Below are 15,475 nucleotides of genomic sequence, written 5' to 3'. Positions count from 1 at the left end.
TTCCCCTCATGGAAGAGAACTCTCTGCTATCATGAATCCAGTAGAGGCAGCTCCAGCACCAGCCCCCCCCTCCCCCCCCACACACACACACACATATCCTCCATTGGCATACGGTTCCTGAGATCCCCTTTAACTGCTGTTGAGGCAGAACCAGGGAACCATAACCAGCTCTCTGAAAGCCCAGTGGAGTATGGACATGGGGAAGAATTAAGAACAAAATCTTTAAATCCAGCAAGTTAGAATTATGAAGACACTGTGGCCCAAAATCTGTGGCCCTCAGTCATGTCTCCCATTGAAGTCACATTTGTGGCTTGACTAGTTTGCTTTTTCAGCACCCATCCAAGTTTTTATATTACCGTCATCATCATAAGAAGAATCATTTGCAGATTTTAAAGAGGTATCAAACACTAGTAGATCCAGTTGTCTGTATGTTGATGTCCATTGATGATGTACCCAGTGAAGACTTTGATGTCCTTCAAGTGTATCTTATTTACTTACTCTTCCTTCAACAAGGGAAGCTGGTGTAGAATATGCATTGCAATGTACTACATACATATGTCTATACAGGGCCACCGAGAGCGGGTTCGGGCCCTGGTGAAAAAAAAATTTCGGGCTCCCCAGCAAGGGCGGACCGACAAAGCCGGGGAAGCTGGGCCCCGGGCCCCTTTCCGGACTGCCGGGCCCCAGTAATTTGTACCGGCTCCCGCCCCCCTTGTCGGCCCTGCCTCTATATCTGTAACTAACGGATGCTTGTACCCTTTCTAAGACTATTTTTCCTTGTGAATGCTTTAATAAGAGGCTGTCTGTTAAAAAAAAACATAGGAAATCATCAAACAGCATTCAAAAAGTGAAACTTTTAGATAGTGTGTTGGAGAAACCTTTGAGAAAGCGAACGACTGAGGTGTTCTTCTCCAAACCAAAGTTAATATTTTATTCACCAGTTCCTTCCCCCACTATTATTTTTCCTAGATCGCCCCGGTTTGTTGAATGTGAAGCCCATTGAAGATATACAAGACAATTTGCTGCAGGCTCTGGAGCTCCAACTAAAGCTGAATCACCCAGAATCATCACAGCTGTTTGCAAAGTTGCTTCAGAAAATGACGGACCTCAGACAGATTGTAACAGAACATGTGCAGCTGTTGCAAATAATAAAGAAAACGGAGACAGATATGAGTCTTCATCCACTCCTACAAGAAATCTACAAAGACTTGTATTAATGACCACAAAAATTCTAATCTGCTGACATAATGTACGTTCTTCAAATTGCACTATTTCTTTGAGGGAAAACATTACATACCTAAGAAATTACTGTGAAATACCATTTAAAAAAGAGAGAAAGCTTTAGTATAGTAGATGTATTTTATGCATATTGTTTATAAAGACACATTTACAATTTACTTTTAATATTAAAAATGTCTATATCATGAAATTGTTGGCAGTATTTTAAGAATTAATTTTTTAATTATCTTATTTCTTAAAAAAAATTGCTAGTCCAATATGTTTAAAACTTTATTGAAGTTGGTTAACAGTGCAGTTAAATTTTCAACTTAAAAATAAAAGTCGTCTTCCTCAAACATGTCTAGAGGAAATCCAAGATACTACATCTGGTTCTATAAGTGAAACTCAAAAGTTAGCAACAAAAACAATGATTGAATCTCAGGTTATTGAAATTCTTCATAAGAACTCAGAAGACTATAATTATACATACTGTGCCTGATTACATTGGACCCACTCTAAGACTCTTACACTGCCATCTCCAAATATAAGTGACATCAGGAAACCACCAGCAGTTTACGACATTTTTAGGAACAAGAAGCCTTTTTAGTTAACTTAGTCCAATGGCAGTCTATGCTATGCAACTGGGGCTGAGACCTATTTCACATTATGCACCACCATCAAGCAGCATATTCTGCTCAAAGTGCTATGTAAAATAGAAATAAAGTGACTTATGAACATCAAGCAGGGTTTGGATTTGTTCTTCAAGTCATAAACCCACAATATAATCTCCCACTGTGTTAGTTTGTCTTTCAGATGTCGGTGTTTCTTGTTGGGAACATGGAAGTTTTGAGCTGTTCATTACACATTAATTTTGTTGTGTGTTGTCCCCAGCATGTTAGGTAAGAATACACTAAGGACCAAATTCAGAGGCTAGTTTGATTGAATCTAAGGGAAGCTGCAGTAACTTGCACCTTCTTTTAGTACTCTCAGCATTGAATTCGTACTCCCTTAGAGTCAGACCCAGGAATCAACATACACCCTTAAATGCCATCTGTGACATTGGTCCACAGAGGGAGTTTAGTTGATGTAAGTCTCACTGAGGAGCCAAAAGGCTAGAGAGGGATGTTGCGAAAAGATCAACTAACTGGATGGCATATGGTAGAACAGGGAGTTGACACCAAGTGAGAATCCCTTGATGTTTTTATTTATATATCACAAAGTATGCCTTAAACTTAGTGAGCCAAGTTCAAAGGTGATGTGTAAGTGGATCAGGAGGAGGGTATAAGTTTGTGTGTGAGTCTTCAGAATTTAGGCCAGATCTTTACTCATGAGTGAGTTTATTAATGTCATGACTCTTCATGTTATGGGAATGAATAATCCAACAAAAAGGAGAAGAGTATTCTGCTCGCTGACAAAGAAGTTTCTGAGTATAATCTATTTATAGGAAACACATTTGAAGAAAAATTATGTTAAACACCTGAATACATCTAGGACTCAGCTATCATCTCTCTCTCCAGGCCAATCTAATAAAAGAGCAGGGTGGCAATACTTTTTGCTAAACACTTCTCTTTTATTGTTTCAGTACAATTTGTAAATACAGCAGGCAGATATATTTTAATTCAGAGGTTCTTGAAAAGTAAACTTCTCACCTTGGCCAATGCATATGCTCTGAATCACAGGCAAGCTTTTTTTAAAATCAGTTTTTTAGTGACTTGCGAAGTTTTATGGAAGGAGATATAATTCTAGGGAGGGTTTTAACAAGGTGCTTAATTCCATTTTGGATCAATTGTATGTACACAGATGTGTTGGGGAGGAGCAAATGCAAATTTGTTGCATCACTTAGAAAATGAGGATCTGTGGGATGTCTGATGGGAAATGAATCTGGATGTCAGGGACTATACATATTATTCTGCTACTCATGGATCTTATTCCAGGATTGATATGATTTTCATTTCCAGGGTTTTGGCTAATTTGGTCAAAACAGCTAAACTGGGAGTTATAACTTGGTCTGATCATTCCGCTGCAAGATTGGGACTCAGTAGAAAAACAAAGGGCCTGGTGGTTGAATGGAGCTTTGTTGTATCACCCCCTTATAACCATAAACTGGAAAAAAAATCAGTATTATATAGAATAAAGTGATATGAGGGTTCTCTGAGATGCTGGAAAAGCAGTAATGAAGAGAATACCTATAAATAAAATATCATACCTCAAAAAGATGAGAGCTCTTGAAGAAGATACTTTAGTTAAATAACTTTCTTTTCTGGAAGGAGACATAAATCTATAGGGTCTAAAAAATATATAAGAAATTAATTGAAATTAGAAGGAAGATTAAACTGTTATAAACAGGTAAGGCTGAGCAAACATTTAGCTATATTAAACAAAAATATTATGAAAAGAGCAATAAAGCTGATAGGCTTTTAGATTAAAACAGAAACAGGATACATCAGCCATCCTTCTGATTAGAAATAAAGGATATTTAGTAACTGGCATCAGCCAGATTTCTGAAACGTTTGCTAACTTTTTTCTATACTTTATATACTTCAGAACATCCAGATCCTGAATTTATCAATAGATATTTGAGAAATATAAAAATCCTCAGGTCTCAGAGGATGATGTGGCAGATCTTGATAGGCAAATTACTGCAGAGGAAGCTGAAGATGTAGTTAAGAATTTAAAATCCAAGAAAGCTCCAGGTCCCACAGGTTTTCTGGGGATTATTATAGAGCTCTGAACAAGTGTTGGTCCCTATTGTAACTGAATTGTTTCATGGTATATTACAGAGGAATGAGATTCCAGATTCATGAAAAGAGGCAAAAATTGTAATCATTCTAAAAGAAAGATCTTACCAATTGTGCATCATACAGACCTACTTCTTTAATTAATGTGAATTCTAAAATTTAAGCCAAGGTGCTAGCAAACAGATTAAGTGTCATCTTGGCCAAATGTGTTCACTCGGACCAGTCTGGATTCACTGTTGGCAGGCATCTATCTGATAATATCAGAAGAACTCTGAATTAGATCTATAGTGTTAATTCTAGCAATTCTTCCTATGTGCTGCTTTCTTTGGATACTGAGAAAGCCTTTGGCAAACTGGAGTGGGAGTACTTCAGAAAGATTTTGGAAAGGTTTGATTTTGAAGATCAGTTTTTATAGGGGCATATTGGTCCTCTATACTCGTCCTTGAGCATCTGTTTTGGTTAATAGTCATTAATCCCCTCCTTTTAATTTGTCTAGGCGTATGCGATAGGGTTGCCCGTTATTCCCCCTGCTGTTTGCTTTGGCAATGAAACCATTTACAATAAAGGTGAGAAATAGCCTCTTGGCAAAGGGCATCAAAATGTCTTGCGGATTAGAACACAAATAGCTTTGTGTGCTGACAATATCTTATTATATTTGCAGGATCCAGAAGACTTATTAAAAATTATAAAACAGTTTATTTTAGAACTTGGGCAGGTATCAGGTTTCCAAATAAACTATGATAAATCTGAATTTTTAGGAATGAATATTCCTGACAACCTGTTGTCAGCTACATAAATTTAAATGGGTAAAGGAATCTTTAAAATATTTAGGAATAAGTATTGCGGAGAAACATAACAAATATTTTTAAGGCAAATTACCCTCCAATGTGAAGTAAAATAATAAAAGGCTTGTATGAATGGAACAAATATTAAATTTCTTGGTGAGGTAAAGTAGCCTTGGTAAAGATGAAGGTCCTCCTAAAGTTATTGTTTTTGTTTCAGTGCAACCCTATAGGTATAGCTGATATGGCATTAAAACATGGCAGAATGAGCTATTAAAATTCATACGGAAAACATAAAAAACAAAGGGTGAGTTCTACAGTTCTGCATAAGCCTATAAAAGCAGAGTGGATTAGCTTTCCCTAATTAGGTTTATTACTATTACTATTATAATTTTATTTTATCATGCATCACAATTAAAATGTGTGATAAATTGGGTTAAAAATAGACCACACAAACACTCAGTAAAACTCAAAGAAGACTGGAGCCCAAATTTAGCTGTTCATAGTAATTGTTGGATTAAAAAGAAATATACATCACCAAAATCATTCATCCAGATCACCTTAGCAGCTTTGGACAAATGTTGCCATTGATGAGGCCCTCTCCCTTAGCTACTTCCATTAATAATCAGAATTTTATTCCTAGGAATTATCAAAGTGACTATTCATTCTGGGTAAGAGCTGAGATTACTCAATTTGGATAGCTGTTCCTGGTTTCAGATTTGAATCATACCAAGATATATGTAATAATATAAATAATTTCAAGATCCCATATTTTCAGTATTTACAAGTAAAACATTTTATTGTGAAATCTGAATTTACTTCTAAGCACATTTGAGGAGTTGACCCAGGAGCAAGCTGGAACAACTTCTAAGGGCTTGTCTTCACTATGAGGGTAAATCGACTTAAGTTATGCTACTTCAGCTATGTGAATAATGTAGCTGGAGTCGACATAGCTTAGGTCAACTTACCGCAGTGTCTTCACTGCGCAGTGTCGATGGGAGACACTCACTGGTCAACTCTTCTCAGAGTTTGTTGCATGCGATGGGTACTGAGTTGCTGCGGAGAACTCCTTCTTGGGTGCTGGCTGGTGACTCTTGCCCACATGCTCAGGGTTTAGCTGATCGCCATATTTGGGGTCGGGAAGGAATTTTCCTCCAGGGCGGATTGGCAGGTGCCCTGGAGGTTTTTCGCCTTCCCCTGCAGCGTGGGGCACGGGTCGCTTGCTGGTGGTGTCTCTGCAGCTTGAGGTCTTCAAACCATTTTGAGGATTTCAAAAACTCAATCCTGGGATAGGGGTTGTATAAAATTGGATGGGTGGGGTTCTGTGGCCTGCCTTGTGCAGGAGGTCAGACTAGATGATCAGATTGGTCCCTTCTGACCTATGAGTCTATGAGTCTATGAGTCTATGAGAGCTGGATTAACGGGGTCGACCAGAGAGCGCTCTGAGGTCGATTTAGCAGGTCTTCACTAGACCCGCTAGATCAATCCCTGCTGCATCGATTGTAGCAGTGTCAGTCTCACCGTAGTGAAGACCTGCCCTGACATATATACAATTTTAATTGAAAAAGTTGTTGATAAGAAAACAACCCAGATGAAAAGATGGGAAAGGGATCTGGACGAAGAAATTAATCTAGATGAGTGAGTCTCTATAAGGGGAAGGGAATATACATCTTAAATTTTTGTAGTTCATAAATAATTTTTTTATAATTTATAAATTACTTTTTAAATGGCATTTGACTCCAGTTAAGATCCATTGTATTTTTGCTACTACAGAGGGGCTCTGTTGGAGGGGTTGGAGGAAAAGGGGGCATACTTGCATATGAGGAGTTTGAGTCCAGGAATTACACAGTTTTGAGAGAAAATTATTGGAAAGTCATCTTATGAAAAATGCTACCTTCCTAAAGATCACCAGACCTGCTTATTTAATGTTTAAGTAAAGGATCTGCATTTTAAATAGAACAACATATACATTTATATTTTATTGTTAGCAGCTAGACTATGTATTGCACATTACAGGGAAAATGTGACCCCTCCTCCTATGGAATTGTGGTATAGTAAAATACAGACTGTTTGTATAAGGGAAAAGCTTTCACACCAAATACAGGAGCGGTTTTCAAACTTTTATACTGGTGACCCCTTTCACATAACAAGCCTCTGAGTGCGACCCTCCCCCTTATAAATTCAGAACACTTCTTTATATATTTAACACCATTATAAATGCTGGAGGCAAAGCGAGGTTTGGAGTGGAGACTGACAGCTCAGGAACCCCCATGTAAGAACATAAGAATGGCCCTACTGGGTCAGACCAAAGGTCCATCTAGCCCAGTATCCTGTCTTCGAGCAGTGGCCAGTGCCAAGTACCCCAGAGGGAATGAACAGAACAAGTAATCATCAAGCGATCCATCCCCTGCCACTCATTCCCAGCTTCTGGCAAACAGGCTAGAGCTTCTGGCAAACAGAGACTAGTCCCATTCCCCAGTTTGAGAACCCCTGAAATACATACACAAAAGAAGTCCCAAAAAGAGGATCGATATTTAGAAATTTGGTCACTCTTTTTAGCGTACTCAGAAGAGGAGATCTCTTCAGCCAGCAAGACAGAATCTTTAACTATGTTCTTGGAATATTAACCTGATCCTGAACAAGTAATGTACAATGTAGTATGTTAATGTTTTATTGCAACTTGGCCTTGCTAAAAAGTTTTTTTTTTAAATCTAAGCCAGATCTTCAGCTGGTGTGAATTATCAGTATTCCAGATCTTTTCTCAGAGACTCCAAATTGGTATAATTTACACGATGAAGGGGTTGCGAGAATATGTAAATTAGAGCAGTTCAGAGTTTCTTAAAGTCATGGCCCAATCTTGAAAATACTTCCTACCATCCTCAGTGCTTACTAATGTGGCAGCTATTGGACTATAGCTGGTAGTAAGAATTATGTCCAGCTGGAAGTGCTTGCAGAATTGGATCCTTAGGCTTGTAAATTTGGCCCTGAGCATTAAAATTCACGGATGAGATTGCAAACTCAGTATGAAGTATTGATCAGCTTTGCTCTCCACAACTGGCAACAAGATCATTCCTGGTGATTTAAATGTGACTGCCATAAATCAAATGGAATATCGCAAGGGGATTTATGATGACAGTGCTAGATGTTCCCTGCACTGTTCACACCAGGAGCATGGTGTTTACTGAGCAGCAGGTTCTAACAGGAATTATATGTTCACCAATTTGTGGCTGTTAAAATTCAAAAGGGAGTTGTGATGGGATGTCCATCCCATACAAGGCCTGAATGAGTTAAGATGGCTAGGAGGGCCAATTAACTGCCCAGGCTGCACTTGGAGGAGGATCCAGGGAGAAGAGATTAATTAGACAAGGCTCAGCTGGACAGGAACAGGGTAGGGTCTGTATAAAGCCCAGGAGCTGAAAGCAGCTAGGGGCAGCAGTTTGCAGGTAGCCTATGGTTACTCCCTGGGAGAAGGAAGTTTGGGCCAACAAACCCAGAGAAAGGGGGAGAGTGAGAGAAGTAGGAAAGGTTCAGGAGAAAAGCAGCAAGATATGGAGTAGAGCAGATCTTGGCTGCCTATGAGAGGGCCTCTGAGCTAGAACTTGGATTAGAGCGTGAGCACTGGAGGAGTGGCATGGTCAAAGCAGTGAAGGGAAGACTGCCATTTTGTATAGTAGGCCTTTGATACCTCTGAGAGGGGAGACATGCATAGTGACCTGGCCAGAGGGCCAAGTCATGAAGAAGAAACATCTGGAGTTGCAGAGGATGCAAAAGGATGACAGGAGAAACACATCCAAAGGAGGGCGCAAAGCCCTGCCAAACTTAATCCCCAGGGGCACCAGAAGGAGATGCCAAGAGTGGTGAATTAACCCTGTTACTGGAATATTCAATTTTTTAAATTGTTTTTCATTGGATGTCTGCTATTTGAAATTTACCTTGTATCACTATAGTGGGAAAAACCTCTCTGATCCAAGATTTCATCCCTTCCTGTAGGAGGACATCACATATTAACTGATGCAACAGTGGACCTCAGCTAAAAGGCCTCAGACTATATACTTCCCATAAATAATGACACACAGCACAAATTATGGATCTGAAACTGCATTTCTTGTGCAATCCAACCTGATTTCAAAAGGAGTTAGAGGTGTCCAAGTAATGCAAGATCAGTTCTCATAGAGAACAATTCCAGGGAAAGTACATAAATAGGCAAAACTGAAACACTATCTGAAAAAACAGTGGAAGAGATACATTGAAAACAAAATTAAGGTCATGGCTTTGTTACAGGAAAAACACTTGTGTAACCAAAAGCACATTAACTCACATAGCTTCATTTTACTTTATTGCAAATTGGAATGTTTAAGGAAAGTAGTAGTTTACTAGTGGCACTGTTTGAGTAGTTCAGTGTAATATGGATATACAGTACATACATTTTATAGTTGCCCACAAAGTTTTTTTCCAGCAGTGGGACATATTAATGTTTATGTTAATTATTAGCCATGAAATGTTCTGATTCTAAATAGTTACATTGTGATTAGGAAACTTTGCTTAAAATACTTTTCTACAGGGATAGGTCTTATGGGAAAAGCGTTCATTTAATGGACAACTGCTATGTACTAATTTAGAATAAATGACTGTAGTGAGGATATGAAAATGTTTTCTCAAAAAATAATGTTTTCTCTTGTGAATTATACTTGTAATTTTGGTCTAATTTTAAATATTTTCTGTTTCTGTGCGGTTTTATACATTAAAGATAAAAAACTTACTAGCAGGAGTTTTTAAGTAGGTTGTGATATATTGAGAATTTCCAAGGTTTTGGTGAGTGAAAATCTCCCAAACCATAAATTAACAGTTTGCTTTTTGATCCTGGAGCTATGTAAAACATTTTGCAACTCACAATTAGAAATAATCAGCTGACATATGTTTTGCTTCTTAAGGAACTTTACCATGTTTTTGAATTTTTATCTCCTCCTTAATGATCTGTCCAACATATTGTGGCACCTTTTGATGTGGGAGGATGAGCTTCCATTACTTTCCCATCGATTCTAAAACCATTGAACTGATATTCTGTCTCCTACGTTACCCTCACCTACTTTTTCAGAGAAGAAAATATGGGATCTGATCATGCAGTGGGCAGGCAATGGGACTGTTCACATAAATAAGGCTATTTGTGTGAGTAAGGCTTGCAGGAACTGGTTCTGAATTTATGCACATTCAATAACTATCTGTCTAATGTGTTCCTCACCTTTATATCAAGCAAAACTATCATTTTTTTTTAACTTTAAAGATCCATATACTCTGGAAAAATAAACTCTGCAGGTAATGTTCATCACCAGCGATTTCTTTAGTAATCACTGCTGAAAATTACCTAAATTGATGATGTAGATGGGACAAAAATACTTTCATCTTCATTACAGAAAGTGTGACTGAGATTGTGCTAATCATGATTTCTATAAAAGTTCTTATTCACCTGTATGAGCAGCTAAATAGGTTGTGAGGCTTGTTACTGACAATAGTTGTTAATGGATCTTTTTCCTAGTATAGACAGCCCTTTGATAGTCTTAAATATTTGAAGTGTAGCAAAAGGCCTTCCTGATAACTTACCTGCAGAAATGATTGTTGCTTATGTTATCACAGGCACAATCCTGCACATCCCACTTGGGCAAAGCTGCCATTGACTTCTGTAAACCATTGGTATAGGTAAACACTAAACAATCAGGATTCAGTGTTTGGTTTGCAAAGCTAAACAGTGCAAGAACAATAAGGAAATTTTATTAGGATTCTCTCTTTAAAATAAAAAAACAAGGTGATGTCTACTCTGTAAGCATTAAGGGTACAAAAATGCTGCAAGAGATCACAACGTCCTTAAGGAAGAAAACAAAACCAATCCCTCTGACTCAAGTGCTCAATCATGTGCCTTTCAAGTGGTTGGGATTCACTCTCACACAAAGGAAAAATTCTGTGTATAGTAATAAACCATATTCCTACTTCACAGCCTGCAGTGGATTAAAACTCAGCTGCCTATCTGCATCTCTAGCTGTATATGGATTGGGAGAGGTAGGTGGGTAAGTGCACTCCTCTACCATATGCTATGTTTTTACCACTGGATCTGGCGCTTGTAGTAAGGGGCTGGCTCATGAATGAATAGGTGTGTCAACTTTTTTATTTTGTTGGGTTTACAAAATGTGAAGGGGGAAGGGACAATAGCATGCGGTAAAGACTGATCATTAGATGCTAGAAGACAACCAGTGTACAACATCTAAAACCAAAAATTGGCACATCAAGATCAGGGCCAGCTGGGATAGGCTGCCAAAGCTTCAGCTGTAATGTAATATATATACAGAAAATCAAGTGCATATATAATATATTTACAGTACATTCCCTCAGTAGGAGCAGTTGCAAGTAGTCTATGGATGGAATAACTCCAGAGATAACAAATGTTTGGCATAAACAGCATGAGAAGTTACTATAAAACCTGTCACATGCCTTCTCCACTACAAAGAGGCTGAGCTGGGGGAAAAGCATGAACAAATCCAACTGAACCCGATACAGCATATGAAGGTCTTGTTCTACTCATTAGCCTGCTTGCCCACTGGAAATGATAAGCAAGGGGCCTGAATCAAGGACTATACATAGCACCTCTGCTTATCCTACAATAGGCTCTGGCCCTTAAAGTGCTGCAGAAATGTGGAGCATTCACAAAGGTAGATGCCCTGACCAACATATGCAGTACACAGATTAGACACTTTAGATATGTCTACACAGCAATGTAAGCCCAGGACTAGTAGAACCTGAATTAGCAGATGCTGGGTTTGTAAATTTATACTCATTTGTAATTCCAGATTAAGAATTGTTGAAACCTGGGTCCCAGCCTGGGGCCCCAATGTCTACACTATATTATGCAGGCCCAAGTCCAACCACCCATATCCCAGACTTCCTAGTGACCTCCCAAAGTGTGGTCGCTTTAGCCCTTTGTTTGTGGTGCAATGTGGAAAAACTTGACTGCCCACCAAACTTAGTTGTCCAGAGGACAAAGAAAATGTCTGCCTGTGGGATTGTTGGATACTTTTGGCGGACTCCAAGTGCTCAAGTCTGGTTGGGCTGCATCTACACTGAAATGCAATAGGGCTTGAACTCTGATTCCTGCTTTGACTAAGGGCTTGTCTACATCACAAAGTTGCAGCGCTGGTGAGGGGGTTACAGCGCTGCAACTTAGGAGGTGTACACATCTGCAGGGCATCACCAGCGCTGCAACTCCCTGTTTGCAGTGCTGGCCGTACTCCCGTTTTGTCTCGGGTGTAGAGGATCCAGCGCTGGTGATCCAGCGCTGGTAATCAAGTGTAGACACTTACCAGCGCTTTTCTTGACCTCCGTGGAATAAGCAGGTATCCCAGCATACCTGAGGAAGCCTCTGGTAATCAAGCAGGTCTCCTTCCCCGGTTTGCTCTCGCGTTCCCCGAACCCCCGAGCAAGCAGGTCTCCTTCCCTGCGGTTTGCTCTCGCGTTCCCCGAACCCCCGTGCAAGCAGGTCTCCTTCCCTGCGGTTTGCAGGGGGGTTCGGGGAACGCGAGAGCAAACCGTGGCGAAGCTGGTCTCCTTCCCCGGTTTGCTCTCGCGTTCCCCGAATCCCCGAGCAAGCAGGTCTCCTTCCCTGCGGTTTGCAGGGTGGTTCGGGGAACGCGAGAGCAAACCGCGGCGAAGCTGGTCTCCTTCCCCGGTTTGCTCTCGCGTTCCCCGAACCCCCCTTGAAGCCGCCCAACAGCGCTGCAGTGTGGCCACATCTAACACCACTTGCAGCGCTGGTTGCTGTAAGTGTGGCCACTCTGCAGCGCTGGCCCTATACAGCTGTACTAATACAGCTGTAACAACCAGTGCTGCAAAATTGTAGATGTAGACATACCCTAAGGCTTGGACCCTCCACCCCTGTGGGGATCCTGTGACTTTGGATCCAAGCCCTCGGTTAGCATGATTTGTGTGTAGGCAGAAGGGAGGTTAGGCTTGAGCCTAAATTTGAATCCTGGGCTTACACTGCAGTGTAAATATATCCTTAGAAACAAGCTTTAGAACATACATAGTTATTTGTATTACAAAGAACCTAGAGGCTCCAACCAAGATTGGGGCCCCATTGTATTAGGCACTGTGCTGATACATAGCAAAAGATAATCCCTGCCTTGAAGAATTTACAATGTAAAACAAGGCAGACAAAGGGTGGGAAGGGAAAACAGAAGGATGAAGTGAATTGGCTAATGTCACACAGCAGGTCTGTGATACAACCAGAAACTGAACAAAGGTCCCAGATCAGTGCCCTAGCCACTTGACCATGCTGCTCCTTATGGACTTGTAGTTTAATATTTTATAGTAGCTGTCTTGCAGTACATGAATTTAATCACATTTGATTACACAAAAGCTTTCTGAAAGCATAAATCCTGACTCTAGCCAGAAAACAGAGCATTTGAATTGATCTGTTCCCAAAATATAAACAGTGCCTTCAGTTCACAACCTCCTTCCATGACACAATCTTTATATTGTGCCCTGTACAAAATCATTCACTAGAAATAAATTAGTGTATGAATGTAACCACTGCACTGAGGTTTTGTAGACATAACTCTGTGGATCCTGTCCTTCAGCCTATACTCAACGTAATGGCGTATATGCCTTCAGGAGCAGGTCCTTTGAGACATTTATTAATTAGTTTGCTTTATTAGACTCAGAAACAACTAACATTAGTTCTTTATTCTGAATCAGGGCAAGCTTTTAAGTGTGATTTTGCTAGCTGAGCATAACGGTCAATTGTGCTTTTAATTAAGAGAGCAAGTGGTAGGACAGAAAGAGAGGCTGCCCCAGCTACGAATGAGAAGAGCCATTTTATAGAGGCACAAACACAGTAGAGCAACTTTCTTCTTAATTATTTAAGATCCCTTACTGTGCTGGAAACGGGCAACATTTTCCTACCAGTGTTTCTTGGCCAAGAGGAGTATCATTAAATTAAATCATTAATACATTGAATGCAGTTACCCAACAAGGCTCTCAGCTCTGTGGAAACCAGAGAAAACTGTACTCTCCAGAGGCAGGGGAGGGAAGGAGAACTAAGCAGCATCATTGGTTCTCACACTGGGAAGAGCTGGCAGGGCAGTAGAGGATCTTGTCCTGCTTGCTGCAATGATGATTAAAGCATTCTGTTGTGTCAGCATATCTTTCTTTTGTTAGTGCTAAATCTCAACTGGCCATATCCTGCCAGATTTGCAAGTGAAGCCTGCCAAGCCATCTCAACAAAAATGCAGCTTTAAATATTATAAATGATGCTGCATTTTGCTGTGGAAAGATTTCCTGAAAAGGCTGTTCCAAAACATCCTCTACTGGGAGGAGAAAAGGGAAGCCTGGGAGAGGGGGGGAGGGATGAAAGGGGGTGACTTTTCACTAACTTTTTTTTTTTTTTTTTTTTAGAGAGAGATTCATTAATGTTATTTGATTAGCCCGGGTAGAGGTGGAGAGTATTATTCTACTGTTGTTGTTGGGTTTTTTTCCCCAATGACTGTAAAACACTGCAGTGGTGATTTTATACAAAAGATTTGGCAATTGTAGTTTTGGGGGGGCTCTGCACTTATTTAATAAAAGATTGCTGTCAGGGACTTTGCAATTCATCACAGAGCAAAAACTCTCCCATACATGTCTGATAGCTGGCAGAGAGGCTCTCTGCTCAATCTATTGTTATATAAAATGAGAAATCATAGTTGAGCCCAGGAGGTGGTGTTCAGAGCCATTATTCAGATTAGGATTAGGCTAACATTTGGGTTCAAGGCCAAAACAAGGAGAGGATTTGGATCCGTAGCTGATAGCACCAAAATGTTATGAGTTGTTCATCCAAGACTTCAGTCAAATCTCTCAAGATCAACTATTCTTCTGAAATTTCTCCTGCTAGAGCTCTTGCCTTTTATGGGTCTGACCCAGATCCAAAACCATAGAGGCTAATTTGGATATAGGATTCCAAACATGCACGTGCATGCATGCGCGCACGCACACACACACACACACACACACACACGCACACACACACACACACACACAGAAATTTAAAAATGTTCACATTAGAAGTTCCAATTCTGGCCCCATCTCTAGGAGAAAGTCTTCTCTGTAAGAACAGTTCCATTTTCTCACAAAATTCCTCACAGTTCAGTCTTAAAAAAACAAAATTAATAAAATATAATCAGAAACTGATCCAAAGTTGGTCCCAATCCTGCAGTTCTCACTGGGGCAGAATTCATATTGAAGTCATTTGGAATTGCATGGAAGGTGTAAGCGGTGTGGACTCCTGCGGCGCCTCCTGCTGCTGGTCTCAGGGAATTAGCTCTCCAGCCATTGGAGTGCCCTCTGCAGGCCGGTGTCCCTCCTAGGACCCGGTGCCCCATTATCTGGAGTGCTGCCCTCTGGCAGTAACCCCACAGTTCTGGGTCTCCCCCTCCCAGAGGAACCCCCACCCACTATCCCCACTTCGCCTCATTCTTGGCTACTGCCAGTCATCACTTAGCCCCCGTTCACTGGGGCAGACTGAAGTGTATCAGCCACTCATCACAGGCAACGGGGTTGGACCGGTTGTCTCTGCCTATCCATGGGCTGCCCCTTTGCAACCCCAGTACCCAGTTGGCCTTACCCGAGGCCTGCAGCCTGGGGGGTTTCCAGGACGGAGCTCCCCAGCTCCTCTTGCCTTCCCCCAGCCCTGCTCCACCTTACGTACCGAGGTACACT

The 15,475-nt window shown here is 40.6% G+C and overlaps 1 protein-coding gene across 3 annotated transcripts in view; it reads left to right on the top strand.

The window, feature by feature from the left end:
- The window catches only part of PPARG (peroxisome proliferator activated receptor gamma), a 112,856-nt gene extending 111,427 nt beyond the window's left edge, over positions 1-1,429 (top strand). For all 3 annotated transcript variants that reach the window (XM_050957834.1, XM_050957832.1, XM_050957835.1), the window contains one exon: positions 970-1,429. In XM_050957834.1, coding sequence (XP_050813791.1) covers positions 970-1,217 — 248 coding nt within the window. In that variant the 3' untranslated portion in view covers positions 1,218-1,429. The remainder of the gene's footprint in view (positions 1-969) is intronic.
- The last annotated feature ends 14,046 nt before the right edge of the window (positions 1,430-15,475 follow it).

Source organism: Gopherus flavomarginatus, chromosome 6 (assembly GCF_025201925.1).
Source record: "Gopherus flavomarginatus isolate rGopFla2 chromosome 6, rGopFla2.mat.asm, whole genome shotgun sequence".
Classification (NCBI taxonomy): Eukaryota; Metazoa; Chordata; order Testudines; family Testudinidae; genus Gopherus; species Gopherus flavomarginatus.
Note: the sequence above shows the minus strand (reverse complement) of the source record. Positions and strands in the feature narration are given on the sequence as shown.